The sequence below is a fragment of the Pseudochaenichthys georgianus genome, chromosome 1 (assembly GCF_902827115.2).
Source record: "Pseudochaenichthys georgianus chromosome 1, fPseGeo1.2, whole genome shotgun sequence".
Taxonomy (NCBI): domain Eukaryota; kingdom Metazoa; phylum Chordata; class Actinopteri; order Perciformes; family Channichthyidae; genus Pseudochaenichthys; species Pseudochaenichthys georgianus.
In genome coordinates, this window is record NC_047503.1 from 18,412,150 (window position 1) to 18,427,039 (window position 14,890).

The 14,890-nt window shown below is 43.3% G+C and overlaps 2 protein-coding genes across 5 annotated transcripts; both read left to right on the plus strand.

Moving 5' to 3' along the window:
* The first annotated feature begins 337 nt into the window (after positions 1 to 337).
* LOC117463041 (tubulin beta-4A chain) lies at positions 338 to 3,596 on the plus strand. The gene is made up of 5 exons (XM_034105467.2): positions 338 to 525; positions 1,562 to 1,670; positions 1,751 to 1,861; positions 2,053 to 2,297; positions 2,380 to 3,596. Exons 1-5 carry the CDS (start codon positions 469 to 471, stop codon positions 3,190 to 3,192), a joined length of 1,335 nt encoding a protein of 444 aa, XP_033961358.1. The 5' UTR covers positions 338 to 468; the 3' UTR covers positions 3,193 to 3,596.
* Positions 3,597 to 4,474: 878 nt separating this feature from the next.
* Positions 4,475 to 14,717, plus strand: dennd1c (DENN domain containing 1C). 4 transcript variants are annotated; one of them, XM_034105478.2, is made up of 23 exons: positions 4,475 to 4,640; positions 5,575 to 5,639; positions 6,248 to 6,291; positions 7,077 to 7,132; positions 7,209 to 7,328; positions 7,415 to 7,484; positions 7,583 to 7,663; positions 7,754 to 7,819; positions 8,252 to 8,305; positions 8,391 to 8,501; positions 8,689 to 8,789; positions 9,688 to 9,733; positions 9,830 to 9,931; positions 10,587 to 10,712; positions 10,878 to 10,979; positions 11,249 to 11,339; positions 11,622 to 11,662; positions 11,752 to 11,802; positions 11,887 to 11,934; positions 12,102 to 12,209; positions 12,473 to 12,555; positions 12,677 to 12,890; positions 13,190 to 14,717. In XM_034105478.2, the coding sequence occupies exons 1-23, from the start codon at positions 4,624 to 4,626 to the stop codon at positions 14,123 to 14,125; spliced, it is 2,733 nt and encodes a 910-aa protein (XP_033961369.1). In that variant the 5' UTR covers positions 4,475 to 4,623; the 3' UTR covers positions 14,126 to 14,717. The 4 variants fall into 4 exon arrangements, with proteins under 4 accessions (XP_033961369.1, XP_033961410.1, XP_033961489.1 ...); XM_034105519.2 differs by having other exon boundaries at positions 7,763 to 7,819; XM_034105598.2 differs by lacking the exon at positions 11,887 to 11,934.
* The last annotated feature ends 173 nt before the right edge of the window (positions 14,718 to 14,890 follow it).

Genomic DNA, 14,890 nt, shown 5'->3' on the forward strand with positions numbered 1-14,890 from the left:
ATATTATTTTTAATACAAGTGCATGTTTGCAGAAGATTTAAAATAAACATTGGCCGATACCATCACACTCAGGGCCATTCACACCACTTGCATGCTGGTGCCGGCAGCAGATAGTTAACCCTTTGAATCAAGAACCAAGTTCATCTGGGTTGCTTATCCTTCGAGTTGTATCTCACATAATGATACATGCCATTCCCACGCCACGCGCAGGCCGGTCTCCAGCACGGGAAGAGGCAGATTTCTGGTCGGGTCCGGTTCCCGTTGCCATGGAGATTACGTCATGCTGCAGAACCTGGATGAAATGCGCATGCGCGGACGGATGGTAGGGCGAGACGGAGACCCCATTACGCATTCAGCCAGAGACAGTCGACTGCACCGGGAGGACCAGCACCGAGCAGAACAAGAACCGGGGCATCTTCATCCCCCTCTTTCTCCGTGAGACCCCCTCACACACACCGCAGAGACATCATGCGTGAGATCGTGCACCTGCAAGCCGGCCAGTGTGGCAACCAGATTGGAGCAAAGGTAAGAAAACGCGCACAATCGTCGCTGTTATATCTACCTGTTAACTGGGCTCGTTTTCTAAAGTGATTCAAGTCAGGTTTTGACAGTGATTATGTTATGTCATGGCTGTTACGGGGCCATGTTTTCCACAGGAAAACTAAATAGGTCAAGGGTTGTATAAGAGTGAACGCAGCGCACAATAGCATCCTTTTGGATCCATGGGCAGTGGCAGGCAGAGACATACCCTGCTGTCACTTATCCCCTTTGAGTACATCACAGACAGTGAACTGCGTTTGCGTGTGTGTCACAGAGAGATAAGGTGTGGCAGGCTCAGACTTTAAATGCACCAAGAGGACTTGTAGTTTTTAACACACACATATTTATATAGGTCGTGTATTTTTGCAACGAGCACATCCTGTATCCAAAAATAGGTTTAACCTCATTTCTAATGTAAATCATCTTATCTTCTGAAGGTATCTGTGAACCAGAGATGAATACGAGGTTGATGATTTTCAAAAATTATTAAATAATATTCTGAGACTGCTAATCATAAGTATCATTCATTATTAATTAATCTGTTTGGCCTTTAACTAAAGGAGAAATAAATGATTTAGTTTGACGTATTGGCAGAAATGTAATGTAATATTCATAGCATATAATCACCACATATAAATCAATGTGTTTGGAGTAAGCCCTTCATAGTGGCTCCTCTTCATCAAGTGCGCAATGTTGCATCGTCATGTTTTGTTCAGAAGCTCAGAACAGACAAATCAATCCTGTCTCTACACATAGGCATTTTGCATTTCCACATCCCCAGAAGGCTAAATCCTACATTGGTATTTAATAGATCAATAATTTGGTGTATGAATTACAAATTACATTATTCAATCAAATTGTCTATTAATTTCCTGTCAAGCAAATGTTGTGGCTCAACAAGTACAGTGGTTTGTTAAATGCATGTATACCATTACCATGTTTTAAGCTATTAAAATATCAGTGAATTCAGACTGCATCATGCAAGTTTTTCTGTCAATCCAACACATTGCCTGATCTGTAGTTCTGGGAGGTGATCAGTGATGAGCATGGCATCGACCCAACAGGAACCTACCATGGAGACAGTGACCTGCAGCTGGACAGGATCAACGTCTACTATAATGAGGCTTCAGGTCAGGACTCTTAAAAACGATTTGGTGTTCTTATAGTCAGTCCTATCTTTTCTGTTGTAACACATGCATTTGTGTTATAGGTGGGAAGTACGTGCCCAGGGCCATCTTAGTGGATCTGGAGCCAGGCACCATGGACTCTGTCCGCTCCGGCCCCTTCGGACAGATCTTCAGACCCGACAACTTTGTCTTTGGTATATGATCAGCCACAAACACATAATGTTGGTTAGAACATAACGATAGCTCATTTTAATTGGAAGCATATTATAGAGAGAGTTGTTGTCTTCCATAAAGATGACTATTTTAAGTTGAAATGAAATGATGACCTGCTAGCAGGAGGAATATGGCTGAATATTGAAAGGATCGATCAACCTTCTCTTTATAGGCCAGAGTGGAGCTGGTAACAACTGGGCAAAGGGCCATTACACAGAGGGGGCCGAGCTGGTGGACTCAGTCATGGATGTGGTGAGAAAGGAGGCTGAGAGCTGCGACTGCCTGCAGGGTTTCCAGCTCACACACTCCCTAGGCGGTGGTACCGGCTCTGGTATGGGAACACTGCTCATCAGCAAGATCCGTGAGGAGTACCCGGACCGTATCATGAACACCTTCAGTGTAGTGCCCTCACCTAAGGTACAGAATGTGATGCTTATTGGAGGTTTCTTTACTCTTTTCTGGCTTTCCCCTCCCTGACCTTTCTGCTTTGTGCCTCCAGGTTTCAGACACAGTGGTGGAGCCCTACAACGCCACCCTGTCTGTCCACCAGCTTGTTGAGAATACAGACGAGACTTACTGCATTGACAACGAGGCCCTCTATGACATCTGCTTCCGCACCCTCAAACTCACCACACCCACTTACGGAGACCTCAACCACCTGGTGTCTGCCACCATGAGCGGGGTGACGACATGCCTACGTTTCCCCGGCCAGCTCAACGCCGACCTCCGCAAACTGGCCGTCAACATGGTGCCCTTCCCCCGTCTGCACTTCTTCATGCCCGGCTTCGCCCCCCTCACCAGCAGAGGCAGCCAGCAGTACAGAGCCCTCTCTGTGCCCGAACTCACACAGCAGATGTTCGACGCCAAGAACATGATGGCGGCCTGCGACCCTCGTCACGGCCGCTACCTCACCGTTGCTGCCGTGTTCCGCGGCCGCATGTCCATGAAGGAGGTGGACGAGCAGATGCTGAACGTGCAGAACAAGAACAGCAGCTACTTTGTCGAATGGATTCCCAATAACGTCAAGACAGCCGTGTGCGACATCCCACCCCGCGGGCTCAAGATGGCCGCCACCTTCATCGGGAACAGCACTGCCATCCAGGAGCTGTTCAAGCGCATCTCCGAGCAGTTCACCGCCATGTTCCGTCGCAAGGCCTTCCTCCACTGGTACACCGGAGAAGGCATGGACGAGATGGAGTTCACAGAGGCTGAGAGCAACATGAACGACTTGGTGTCCGAGTACCAGCAGTACCAGGACGCCACCACTGAGGAGGGAGAGTTTGAGGAGGAGGGAGAAGAAGAGGCAACCTAAAGCTAAAATAACCCACGATTTCTCAACTGCACTCGTCATAAATCCATCCAACCGGCCAAATATTAATTCACTTTAACTACTCTGAGGGAGTCAAAGTACTAAGTACTATCCGTTCCCTTTTTCCTGTTATCCTTCTGTTCCCTTTTCTCTCTGCCTCTCCTCTTTCCTCCTCTCAGAGTAGGACGCACAAGGCTAAAGTGACCCCCCGACCTCATAGTTCACATAGAGGAAGCTAACACAGCTGTGCTTGTGGTATTTTGTCAGTAGCTTTCTGTCCATGCTCTTTCATCAGCATCAGTCAAACTGGGCCAAGTATTCAATGAAACTGTTCAACTTTCAATGTTCAATTTGATCACTTGTCTAGTTTGGCATTGATTGAAATAAATATTTTATTCCTGTTAAAAGTGTTTGATGTTCTTCTGTGTAATGCATTTTGGATTTCAATACATTTTTACATAAAATACAAGGAGATAAGTAAACCCACGCTGTAGATTAATAAAGTCCTGCTGACAAAATAGATCCCTTTTGACTAAAATAGACAAAAGAGAATATCAAAAAATGTTTTAGATGTGAAATTCATCTTCAAGTTAGACTCTAGATGGCACAGTATTAACCAAAATGGAGACCTGCATTATCTAATGATAAGGCAGTTTTGCTTGAACACCACTAGGAGGAAGTAAAGAGATCTGCGAGTGTAAAGCCTCTCTTAGCAGGATGAGGATATGAAACCTGTCGACCAAATGACTTCATAAATGCTAGATCTAAAAATGCATATGTTTTTTTATTTATTCAGGAAGTCACAGTGAATTCTCTTGACAAGAAGGTAACTCATTATAGAGGAGACAAACTACTACACTCCTACAACAACTATAATAATAGAAAAGCAAGATTGAAATATAAATACAAGGTTAGTTAGAGATATCCTTAAAAAATAAAACAGAAATACAAGCATATTGTGTAAACCAGTTTGAAATCAGAACCTCTAACATTTCATTTTTTGTAAATTGTCCAATTAATTTCAGTGTGTGAAGTTGTAGTCTACTCTAACTGTACCATGATTGTTCCTGAAGCCGCTCATGAAGATGTATATGATAATGTAAAGACATGCTTTACACCTGATGGCTGCCTTTTTAACATGAGTATCCAACTCTAATAGGAAACAGAGGGTGAAAAAACATCAAAGGATGGAAATGGAGGTCTATGAGAGAGCTTAGAGAGGTTGGTTATAACAGACGTCATGAACACACACTGACATAGATCAGGAAGTGTTCTGTCACTTCTATTGCGCTGATTGTGCAGAGAGCTGCTACCGCCGGTGTGCTACTTCGTTTGCACCACTGCTACATCCGAAGTATGGCCATCATCTGAGACTCCTGCTGAAGATATCGGCCTTCCTGGACAAACACATGGACTCAGACACATCGGGACAGCATGGGCTCCAGACTGAAGTGAGTGGTCATGTCTTTCTTCGCTTGACTTCCATCATCACTGCCTGTCAGTCTGTTCTTGTGGTTTTTCATGACTTCCTCTCACAACTGCACAGGAAGTTTCCTGCAGCAACTCTTTGCCCTTTATGTGTTGCCATACACTTTACAGTCGGCACTTTTCTTCTTAAAAGCAATCTGTGTTTGATGCGTATGAGCCACTTTTTAGAATTTTAAAGTAATCCCACAGTGGAGGAGGAAGTATACTTTACATGAGTAAAATAAGCAAAACCGGAGTGTATAAAGACTATCGTACAAGTAAAAGTATTGCATTTTAAAATGTTATTTAAATTAAACTACAAAAGTATAGGCATCAAAAAACACTTAAAGTAACAAAGGTAAGTATCCAACTTGAAGAATTTCGCCTATAAGGATAATATATTGTAAATATTCTATTTCTATTTATTATTGATGCATTAATGTGTTTATCTGTTTAATGTTGTAGCTGGTAAATACAGAACAGATTTTTTCTATTTTTTGGGGGGGTGGTTATCTATAATAATACATCGCCATTTGTAGTAGATTGATATTTGTTATTAAGAATCTAAATCTAAAAAGTGACTAAAGACGTCAATTAAATGAAGTCGAGAGAAATAGTACAATATTTACCTCTAAAAAGTAGAGTAGAAGTACTGTATACAGCAGTATGAAATTAATACAAATTCCTCATGAATGTTTTAAGTAAATGTATAAGGTAACAGTCCTTTTTCCTCAAAAGCATACCTCATACCTCCCTGAGAACAAAATCCTCTAGGTTTTGTGAGATAATGTTTTGATTAATATGATAAATGTTGGGCAGATTGACTAGTTAGTGTCAACACATATGTGGAAATGTTTTGGTTTGAAACACACTGTCAAGATAATCTTAAAAATGATGTGTGAATCTCTTTCCTGTCAGACAAAACCCTGAGCAAACCTTTTACTGGTTCTTTCAAGCAACTTGCCCCGTAGCCAGAGACAAAGGTGAGTCCTCTTTATTCCGTGGGACACACCAGGGCTAAAGAAGTAGATGTGATTACTGTGATTCTGTGTATCAGCCTCTATATCGGTATAGATGAGCCATTTCTGTGCAAAGTGATTTGTCAGCAATAGAGAAGTTGTTTAAAATTGTTCCTCAAACTCTTCCCTCTGACTTTGTTTACCATCTTCTCGTCATTTTCCCGCATGACATGTTACAACAATCTGACTGTTCATTACAATCTGACATGTGGGTGACTTAGAAAACACGCATGAATTATGATGTGATAAGATAATAACGCTTGGTGAGTATAAAGGTGTTTTTGCCGAGCTTAGGGCTCATACTTCCTGTCATGTGATCAGAAAAACCACAAAGTCACACTAGATGAGATGAAGCATGTTATGTTTAGACTGAGCAGCTGGGTTAAATAAATACTTTTTATTGACATGCAACATTTATTTAAACTGCCCATCTTAAATAATGTGCCGTCTTTCTATTACAACCAGTGTTGCCTTATAACACACCTAAAAGACTTTGCTTCTCTACATGTTCTGTGTAGCTGATGTTTTTGGAGTATTATGTGGTTCATTTCATCAATGTTTTTATGTCCTAGATCCCGGTGTGCTGTTTCAGTTCCCAGAGGACTTCAGCGATGAGGTAGCCATTCATATCTTCTGCTCCTGGAATGGTTTGATATGTGTTGATGTATTGTTGCGTTAAACTGATGGAAGAGGCTTGTTTTAGCCATGCTACTGCCGTGCCTCTGTTAGGATGGCAATGTCAGTCAGTCTGCGGGTCAGTCCGTCCACCACTCTGAATACATGCATTAACATCACTATTGCTATGAATTTTCACGCAGCGTTATATTCTGATCAAATTTCGAACGTGTCTAATATGGGAGAGTGGGGTAAGATGAGTCAATTTCTACTAATGTTGTCCTCTAGGCAAGGGAACATTCGATAGAAGTAATTCTATTCTATTGTTTTACTTTTATGTCTGCACCACAACACCAAGTCAAATTCCTCGTACGTGTAAACCTACCTGGTAATAAACCTGTTTCTGATTCTAATTCTGATTCTGATTCTCTCCATCACAACCAGATATAAATGATGTGTACTTCCTGAATTTATGGTCACATGACAACACATGTGCCCAGTTCCCTAGATTAAGGGGGTGGGTCAATTTACCCACTGGCTCATTTTACCCCACTCTCCCCTACTTTGGTTTGTGATCGAATACCTCCAAAAAACACTCACCATCCCATCAGCCTCAGCTGTACATTATCGCTAATGCTAATTGGATGATACCTGCCTGGCAGTGTGAATGTGTTATCAGTGATGTGCCTAAGTGCAGCCTACAACCATTAGCATTGCTTGACTCTTTCAACATGTCATGTGATATTTCACTGTTCACGTGAAACACACAATTCTATCCCTCTCCAGGAGTCCTCTCAAACATTACCCCGGTTCTGCTTCCCGTATGACATAGGCCTACAAAGGTGAGTACAAACTGTTGTTACTCATGGTTACACTGTTTATCTATACGTCAACCTTTCACCACATCTATCTGCACAGATCGAAGGAGGCGGTGTCCGTGCAGCACTTTACCTTTGTTTTGACTGACCTTGAAGGATGCCAGCGGTTTGGCTTTTGCCGTCTCACCAACCACACACATACCTGCCTCTGCATGCTCAGGTACATCTGTGTGAGAATGAGGAAATGTGGGTGTAAGGGGATTTTAAAATAGTTATTCTAATGATTCTAAAATTATGATTTTACAGTTATCTTCCATGGTTTGAAGTGTTCTACAAACTTCTCAACAACTTGGCTGATTACCTCTCGAAAGGACAGGTGAGTTTCCGTTGCTTGTGTGTTATCTTTCTGCTCCTCTATTTGTCTGAAATAAACACACTCTTATATGAGTATCCTTAACATCATGTTCTCAACAGACCAATGAGATGAAAGCTCTGCTGGCTGCACTCTACACGCAGCCCTTACCACTGGCAGCTGGATCAGTCACTCTGCAGATGGTAAATCTCTAAATTTCCAATATGGTGTCACACTTGACTTATTTGGCTGTTGACCTGTCAGTGGTTAGCGTGTTGTGTTTTTTTTCTGAGGGAGAGCAGCTTTTGGTCAGCACAGAGGTGTCCCATCCTGATGGACACAGAGAGGGAAAAGAGGGGGTGAGTCCCACAGGGGTTCATGTGGTCTCGAAGAACTGCCGAGCGGACACAGACTAACTCCTGGAAAACTCTAGCTGTCTGTGCTTGATGGCTAAACCTCGTGTGTGTGGACTAAAACGCTGTCATTCGTCTCTCTAATTGAATGTTTAAGCCAAACCTAACACGATTTGCACTAATGCCCGCCTGACCTTTGTGAACAGTTGAACAGTTGTATGTATCCTAACCCATAAATAACCCTTGATTATACTGATCCCAAATACGTGTGTATGGACTTTTTTTCATTCCAAAATAAGCCATTATTTAATGGATACAGAACTTTGGAATGAAACCTATAGCCTCATCCTGTAACCTTTTGTGCATGCATGTCATATGATTTCGAAAGCCAGCTGAAAGCAGAAACATTTGCATTAAAATCCAATTTGTCATGTCCAGGTTCCGTACTTCATCGCTCCAGACCCGAGAAGTCTCCCTTCAATCCCCGAAAATGTGAGCAAAAATGATTTAAAGTTCAATGAATTAGTTTAGAGACCGAGCCCATTAAACCTGAATTGCATGTGCTTGTGTTTTCCAGAGGAACCTGACTGAGATGATAGTGGCAGTAGATGTGGGGAACCTGCTCCAGCTCTACGCCAGCATGCTGTTTGAGAGACGCATCCTCATCTTTGCCAGCAAACTCAGCACTGTAAGACACACATTTGTTATCTTCTATTGTTTTTAAAGAGTGTCTAGACGTGTGTCATGTTCAGACTCTGAAAACTCATGACACTTTAGCTTATCCGAGAAGTTCAGTCATGATAGACCATACAGAAAGGCGTGTGTATCCTGTGTGTTAATGTCTGAAACAATTGTCAATTTTGTGTTGTGTATAGCTGACGTCCTGTGTGCATGCACTCAGTGCTATGTTATACCCCATGTACTGGCAACACATCTTCATTCCTGTCCTGCCACCCCATCTGCTGGACTACTGCTGGTAAGAACTCTACCTACCTACCTACCTACCTACCTACCTACCTGCCTGCCTGCCTGCCTACCTACCTACCTACCTACCTACCTGCCTGCCTGCCTGCCTACCTACCTACCTACCTACCTACCTACCTACCTACCTACCTACCTGCCTGCCTGCCTGCCTGCCTGCCTGCCTACCTACCTACCTACCTACCTACCTACCTACCTACCTACCTACCTGCCTGCCTGCCTGCCTGCCTACCTACCTACCTACCTACCTACCTACCTACCTACCTACCTACCTACCTACCTACCTACCTACCTACCTACCTACCTACCTACCTACCTACCTGCCTGCCTGCCTGCCTACCTACCTACCTACCTACCTACCTGCCTGCCTGCCTACCTACCTACCTACCTACCTACCTACCTACCTACCTACCTACCTACCTACCTACCTACCTACCTACCTACCTACCTACCTACCTACCTACCTACCTACCTACCTACCTACCTACCTACCTACCTGCCTGCCTGCCTGCCTGCCTACCTACCTACCTACCTACCTGCCTGCCTACCTACCTACCTACCTACCTACCTACCTACCTACCTACCTACCTACCTACCTACCTACCTACCTACCTACCTACCTACCTACCTACCTACCTACCTACCTACCAACCTACCTACCTACCTACCTACCTACCTACCTACCTACCTACCTACCTACCTACCTACCTACCTACCTACCTACCTACCTACCTACCTACCTACCTACCTACCTACCTACCTACCACCTACCTACCTACCTACCTACCTACCTACCTACCTACCTACCTACCTACCTACCTACCTACCTACCTACCTACCTACCTACCTACCTACCTTCAATTAATTGAATTCACTCCTTGTTTGGGTTACAGTGCACCTATGCCCTACCTAATAGGGGTCCACGCCAGTTTATCTGAGGTAAACTCCTAATTAAAGTTGTCCATAGTCACTCAATTATTTCCTTATTGTGAACCACAAACGGAAGCTCAAACTGTGTTTGTGTCGGTCTGACAGAGGGTGAGGAGTCGTGGCTTGGAAGAAGTGGTTATTCTGAATGTGGACACAAACAGTCTGGAAAACCCCTTTGACGACCTGAAAAGGATACCTTCAGATGTGGTAATACATACTCTGTGTATATGTATGTTTGTCTGGTCAAATTAAAGTATTTGGTTGTCTCTTATCTCTTACTGAACTATTTCTAGGAAATAATGACTGGGATGTGAAGTGTACTACAGAATCAGGCTGTTATCCTAATTATTTATATAGATTCCTTTAATGGAAATAAAAGCAAGGTTCTTTATTTTCAAACCCTAACCCTGAAAAGTTCATGCATTTCATTGAGTGGTATGAACACATGTTCCAGCGCAACCATAATTCTCTTTCTAGAGTATTCTCTGTAACAGCTTTGGCACTTCTTCTGTTAATCGTATTTGTTGTGCCCATTTGTATGTTTTTGTTGTTGGTTTTGAGCACTAGATAGCGCATTGGGGCACAGGGTATTTTGGTGACCTTACCGGCATAGGTGCGGGATTGGGACTGGGAAGAGCAACAGTTGTATGACCGTGTACCATGCAGACGCTGTTTCTTTGGATATACAATGGTATTGAAAGCTAAAAACGTTGTCGTAAATGAGATTACACACGTCCAATTCCCTTACCCAGTTTAGCCGATCCCTCTGCGATATTGAGTGGCAATAGTCACCACAGTATTATTAATCATTATTATTGAGCATAAGCATTTGCTCTTGATAAAGATGTAAATATGTCTCCAGATGTCTGGGCTGAAGGTGTGTTTGAAGCGTCAGGCGGTGTCTCCTGGCTGCGGGGTCTCGAGGGCCTTCCTCAAAGCTCAGGCTCTGCTGTTTGGAGGCTACAGGGACGCACTGCAGGGTGAAAAGGTCAATCATTCAAAAGGCTTATTGATGTCATTAAGTCTTCAGTTTGTTATAATATCAATACTAACAGTGCAGTAAATGATTAAATAGTTTGTTTATTTATATGGGCAGCTCGTCATGCCTATGTGCATTTTTGTTGTGTCATAACACTCTACTTTTTTTCTACAGGAGGGTGAGGTGTGGTTCAGTGAGGAACTGTTTGTTGAGCACAAGTCTTCCAGCATGAGGCACTTCCTAGAGAATGCCATTCATCTACAGTCCTTCAAACAGGTGAGCATTGTGCCTCGTGTGCTTTACTGCCCTCTGCTGGGCACTGCAGTTACAGCAGGACAAGAGCTTGTTGGGCAGAGAAAACTAATGAAATGCAGCTGCTTCAAAATGTTTCTGACGTCCTTTGATGCTGATTTATACAGTAATGGACGGAGTGTTGTTTGCTACATCATATTACTTGGACTGGAAGTCATTCTGGTATTACTCTACTGTACATGAGTAAGCATTTAATATAATTTAGAAAAACATATCAAAATGTGTTTTTGTAGTTCATTGAAGGTCGCCTGGATATTCTGAACAAAGGGAAAGAACCAGATGACCTCTATGAAGAGGAGATCTTAAAGTGTGAAACAACTGCAGGTATGTGTGTGTGTGTGTGTGTGTGTGTGTGTGTGTGTGTGTGTGTGTGTGTGTGTGTGTGTGTGTGTGTGTGTGTGTGTGTGTGTGTGTGTGTGTGTGTGTGTGTGTGTGTGTGTGTGTGTGTGTGTGTGTGTGTGTGTGTGTGTGTGTGTGTGTGTGTGTGTGTGTGTGTGTGTGTGTGTGTGTGTGTGCGTGCGTGCGTGCGTGCGTGCGTGTGTGTGTGTGTGTGAAATATATATTTTATCACTCTTCTCTTACCATTGTGTTTTTGTGTACTCATAGGCAGAAGCAAATCCTATCAACAGTTAGTTGGTAATTTAAAGGTAAGCTATTTGTATTATTATTATTGAAACCGCTTAAAGTTCATTCTTGTAAGTTCTTGCCAAAAATACAGTATGCACAATTCTGACAGAAAGGGGGAGGTGCGCTCATCCTTAACATGAAGTCCAAAGCAAACATGAGGGTGAGTCCTTTTTTGTTGTTGTAAGGGCAAGTGAATTCAGTCATATAAAAAACATTTGTTCATGCTGATTTTAATCTCTCCCAGGCCAAAGGTCTCACAAAGTCTGGTTTTAAAAACCTGCTGTTGCACAAGGTGGGTCAGTGTTGATGTGGTGTTCGTTTTTACGGGGACCAATCAAATGCTGCTGTTGATTTATTATAATACTTATTTGTGTGTGTGTGTGTGTGTGTGTGTGTGTGTGTGTGTGTGTGTGTGTGTGTGTGTGTGTGTGTGTGTGTGTGTGTGTGTGTGTGATGCAGACCCAAAATGAAGAGGTCACCCTTCACAGGGGAGGATCTGTGAAGCACCGCCGTGCCCAATCGGACTGCTTGCAGAACCGCCTGCCAATCACTCAACACTTTGGGAGGGTGAGAGCTCATCAGTAATCAAATATTTTTTTTGCAATGATTAGTCCATAAGCCAGAAAGCATTATTGTGGCTCCTTTAGTTTCCCCTACAAGATACCATTCACATGTATCCTCTTTATTAATTAATGTTCTTATTTGTGCTATTTTGCATCGTTTTTGCTCCATTTCTATTGCCTTGTTGTGGTCCGCCCCGACATCTGTCACCTCTGTTGTGGAAATGTTGCATTCTCTTTGCTTCGTTACTCCATGTTGCCTCCTGTTAGTCACGTCCCCGTCGGCCTGTTCACAAACGTAGGTCCCCTGGAGACGAGGAAGACGTGCAGGACACTGGGGAGACATGGGATGGGTGAGAGTCGGAGATAAACTGAGAGATGGAGAAAAGTGGGAAAACCCTGGGATTTATGTAAATATTTAAAAATATGTTTTACTCTTTTGTGCCATTCCTATTTGTTATTTCTGTGTATCAGAGCTGGTTCTGGGCCTGTGGTGGAGCTGGAATCTGAGCTGCAGAAGGATGAGGAAGATGGGGAAGATCCACTGCTGTGTGACCCAGAGGAGATGGATCTGCTGGGGGAGATCTTTGACACGCTCAGCTCCCGGAGCTCCAATGAGCGCGGCCTCCTGTACGCCACACGCAGCCTGGATCTGTTTGGACCTGACAGCCATGACTATATCAGGAAGGTAAGAAGATGAGGTGGCGGATGTTTGTGAGGTAGAGGGTCGTCCATCAATCGGAATACATTGGTTCCATTCCTGGCCAATGCAGCCAACATGTCGGATGTCCTTGAGCAAGATACTGAAACTGATATTGCATCCAATAGCATGGCCAACATGTGTGTGAATGTTGTTCTCCCCTGAGAAGGTTGTACCTTGAATGACCTCTGCCTCAGCACGTGAATGTCAAGTGCTTTAAGTGACTGGAGATAAATGCTTGAGGATCTAACACACACTGGTCTTACTCATGCCGTTGTGTTTTCTAGGGTTGTTTTCCAGCCAACCCGAGCCAAGAGAGCCTGTCTCTGTCCATCAGCGGCAGCGGCAGCCTGCACAGCTGGAACGTGGAAACCATGGAGGAGCAGTCAGACCTTACAGAGGACTCTGATTCGCTGTGCCTGGACACCAGCGTACCAGAGGAGGACAGGACAGAGAGTCCGCTGGCAGTGTGTGACATAGGACAGCAAAAAGGAGGACAACAGGAAGAAGTGAAGGTAGCAATAAATGGGAACAAAGAAGAAGAAATAGATGGTGGAGGTAACTTTAAGGAAGTGAAATTAGAGGAAGAGACAAAAGAAGTGGGTCAGGAAAAGAGAGTGAGTTTAGGAGAGGAGCAATTGATAGGAATAGGGGATAATCGTGAGGATGAAGGGTTGAACGAAGAGAGGGAAAGCGAACAAAGACAGCGTGACGAGGTAGCTGAGGGGCAAGAATTGGAAGAAGTGACAAATGAAATGCAGAAAGGTGAAGCAAAAGGAGAAGAGGGAAAAGAGCAGGAGAAAGATGATTTAAACAAACTGAATCGTCATCATCCCAACGCTGCGGAGGAGCAGCAAGAACTAGGGGACAATCTGGAACCCACATCTGGGCTTCAAAGTCTCATTGTTGACCCGGAACCTCCAGAAGGTCCTGTAAGAAGTAGAGAAGAAGCAGGAGAGAAACAGGAGCAAGACACAAAGCAGACCCCCTCTTCTCCTGAAGTGGTGTCTGCTGAAACACGCGTCCAGTCTCAGGTGAAGACCAGGATCCAGGAGCGGTCTGAACCTGAGAGACCCTGCAACACAGTTTGGAGCAGGGAAACCACACAGACGCACCCGCCATGTGACTCAAATATATCAGAGAAGAAAAATGCCTCAAAGACTGGTGAGGACAAACTGCCTCTGATCAAAGTGTCTGAGCTTAAAAAGAGATTTGAAGCCTAAATTATATTTGTATTTTAACAAATCCAAGGAAAAGCACCAACGTGAGCAAGTGTGTCAGCACTGATCACTCCTGCATATCTGTGACCAAGACCCTTTTTAAAAACGTTTTAGCGCTTTAAAAATAGGACACGTATATAACGTTTCATGTTATTTAAAATGACTCAGTTAACCTAAAAAAGGATTGTAGCTTTAGGAACATATTATACAGACTTCAATAGGTAGCGCATTTGTTGTGGACTATTGGGGATTGGGACGATAAAAAAGTGTCAGTGGCTCAGTGGAGTGTTTTTAATAATTTTTGGTATATGGAGTTGTTGTCGAGAAAATCTTATGGAACTTTGCCAAGATTGACCAAATATGAACAGATTTGTAGAACTAGGAAATGTAGTTGACGTTCAAGAAATACATTAATGATTTGCATTTCTGCTACTGTATGATGGCCCATTTGTCATTGACACATGAATATTTGTTATAAGGTGTTTGAGAAAGTTATTAAATAAATACTATAACTGACAATGAGGATATTGCATGTCTGGTCTTCACACAGAATATGAACTTAAAGCGTAATAAACAAACTATTTTGAAAATCTAACGTCCCGTTTCCTTCAATATTCAAAGAGTTGGGTAAAAAAAAAAAAGGTATTCACATACCTGGTTTATTAATAGAACACCTCGTGTACCACACATACTGATTTAGAGACATTGAGCTCCTTAGAGCTTGACATAAAAGTGCATCACAGTAATCATTTTAATCAATATCCTTCA

Coding starts and splice junctions, on each gene's coding strand:
- dennd1c (XM_034105478.2), top strand. Junction 8,502..8,688: donor TTGCCAGCAAACTCAGCACT/GTAAGACACACA, acceptor TGTTGTGTATAG/CTGACGTCCTGTGTGCATGC. Junction 8,790..9,687: donor CATCTGCTGGACTACTGCTG/GTAAGAACTCTA, acceptor TTTGGGTTACAG/TGCACCTATGCCCTACCTAA.
- LOC117463041 (XM_034105467.2), top strand. CDS start 469: ATGCGTGAGATCGTGCACCTGCAAGCCGGCCAGTGTGGCAACCAGATT. Junction 526..1,561: donor GCAACCAGATTGGAGCAAAG/GTAAGAAAACGC, acceptor CCTGATCTGTAG/TTCTGGGAGGTGATCAGTGA. Junction 1,671..1,750: donor CTACTATAATGAGGCTTCAG/GTCAGGACTCTT, acceptor TTTGTGTTATAG/GTGGGAAGTACGTGCCCAGG.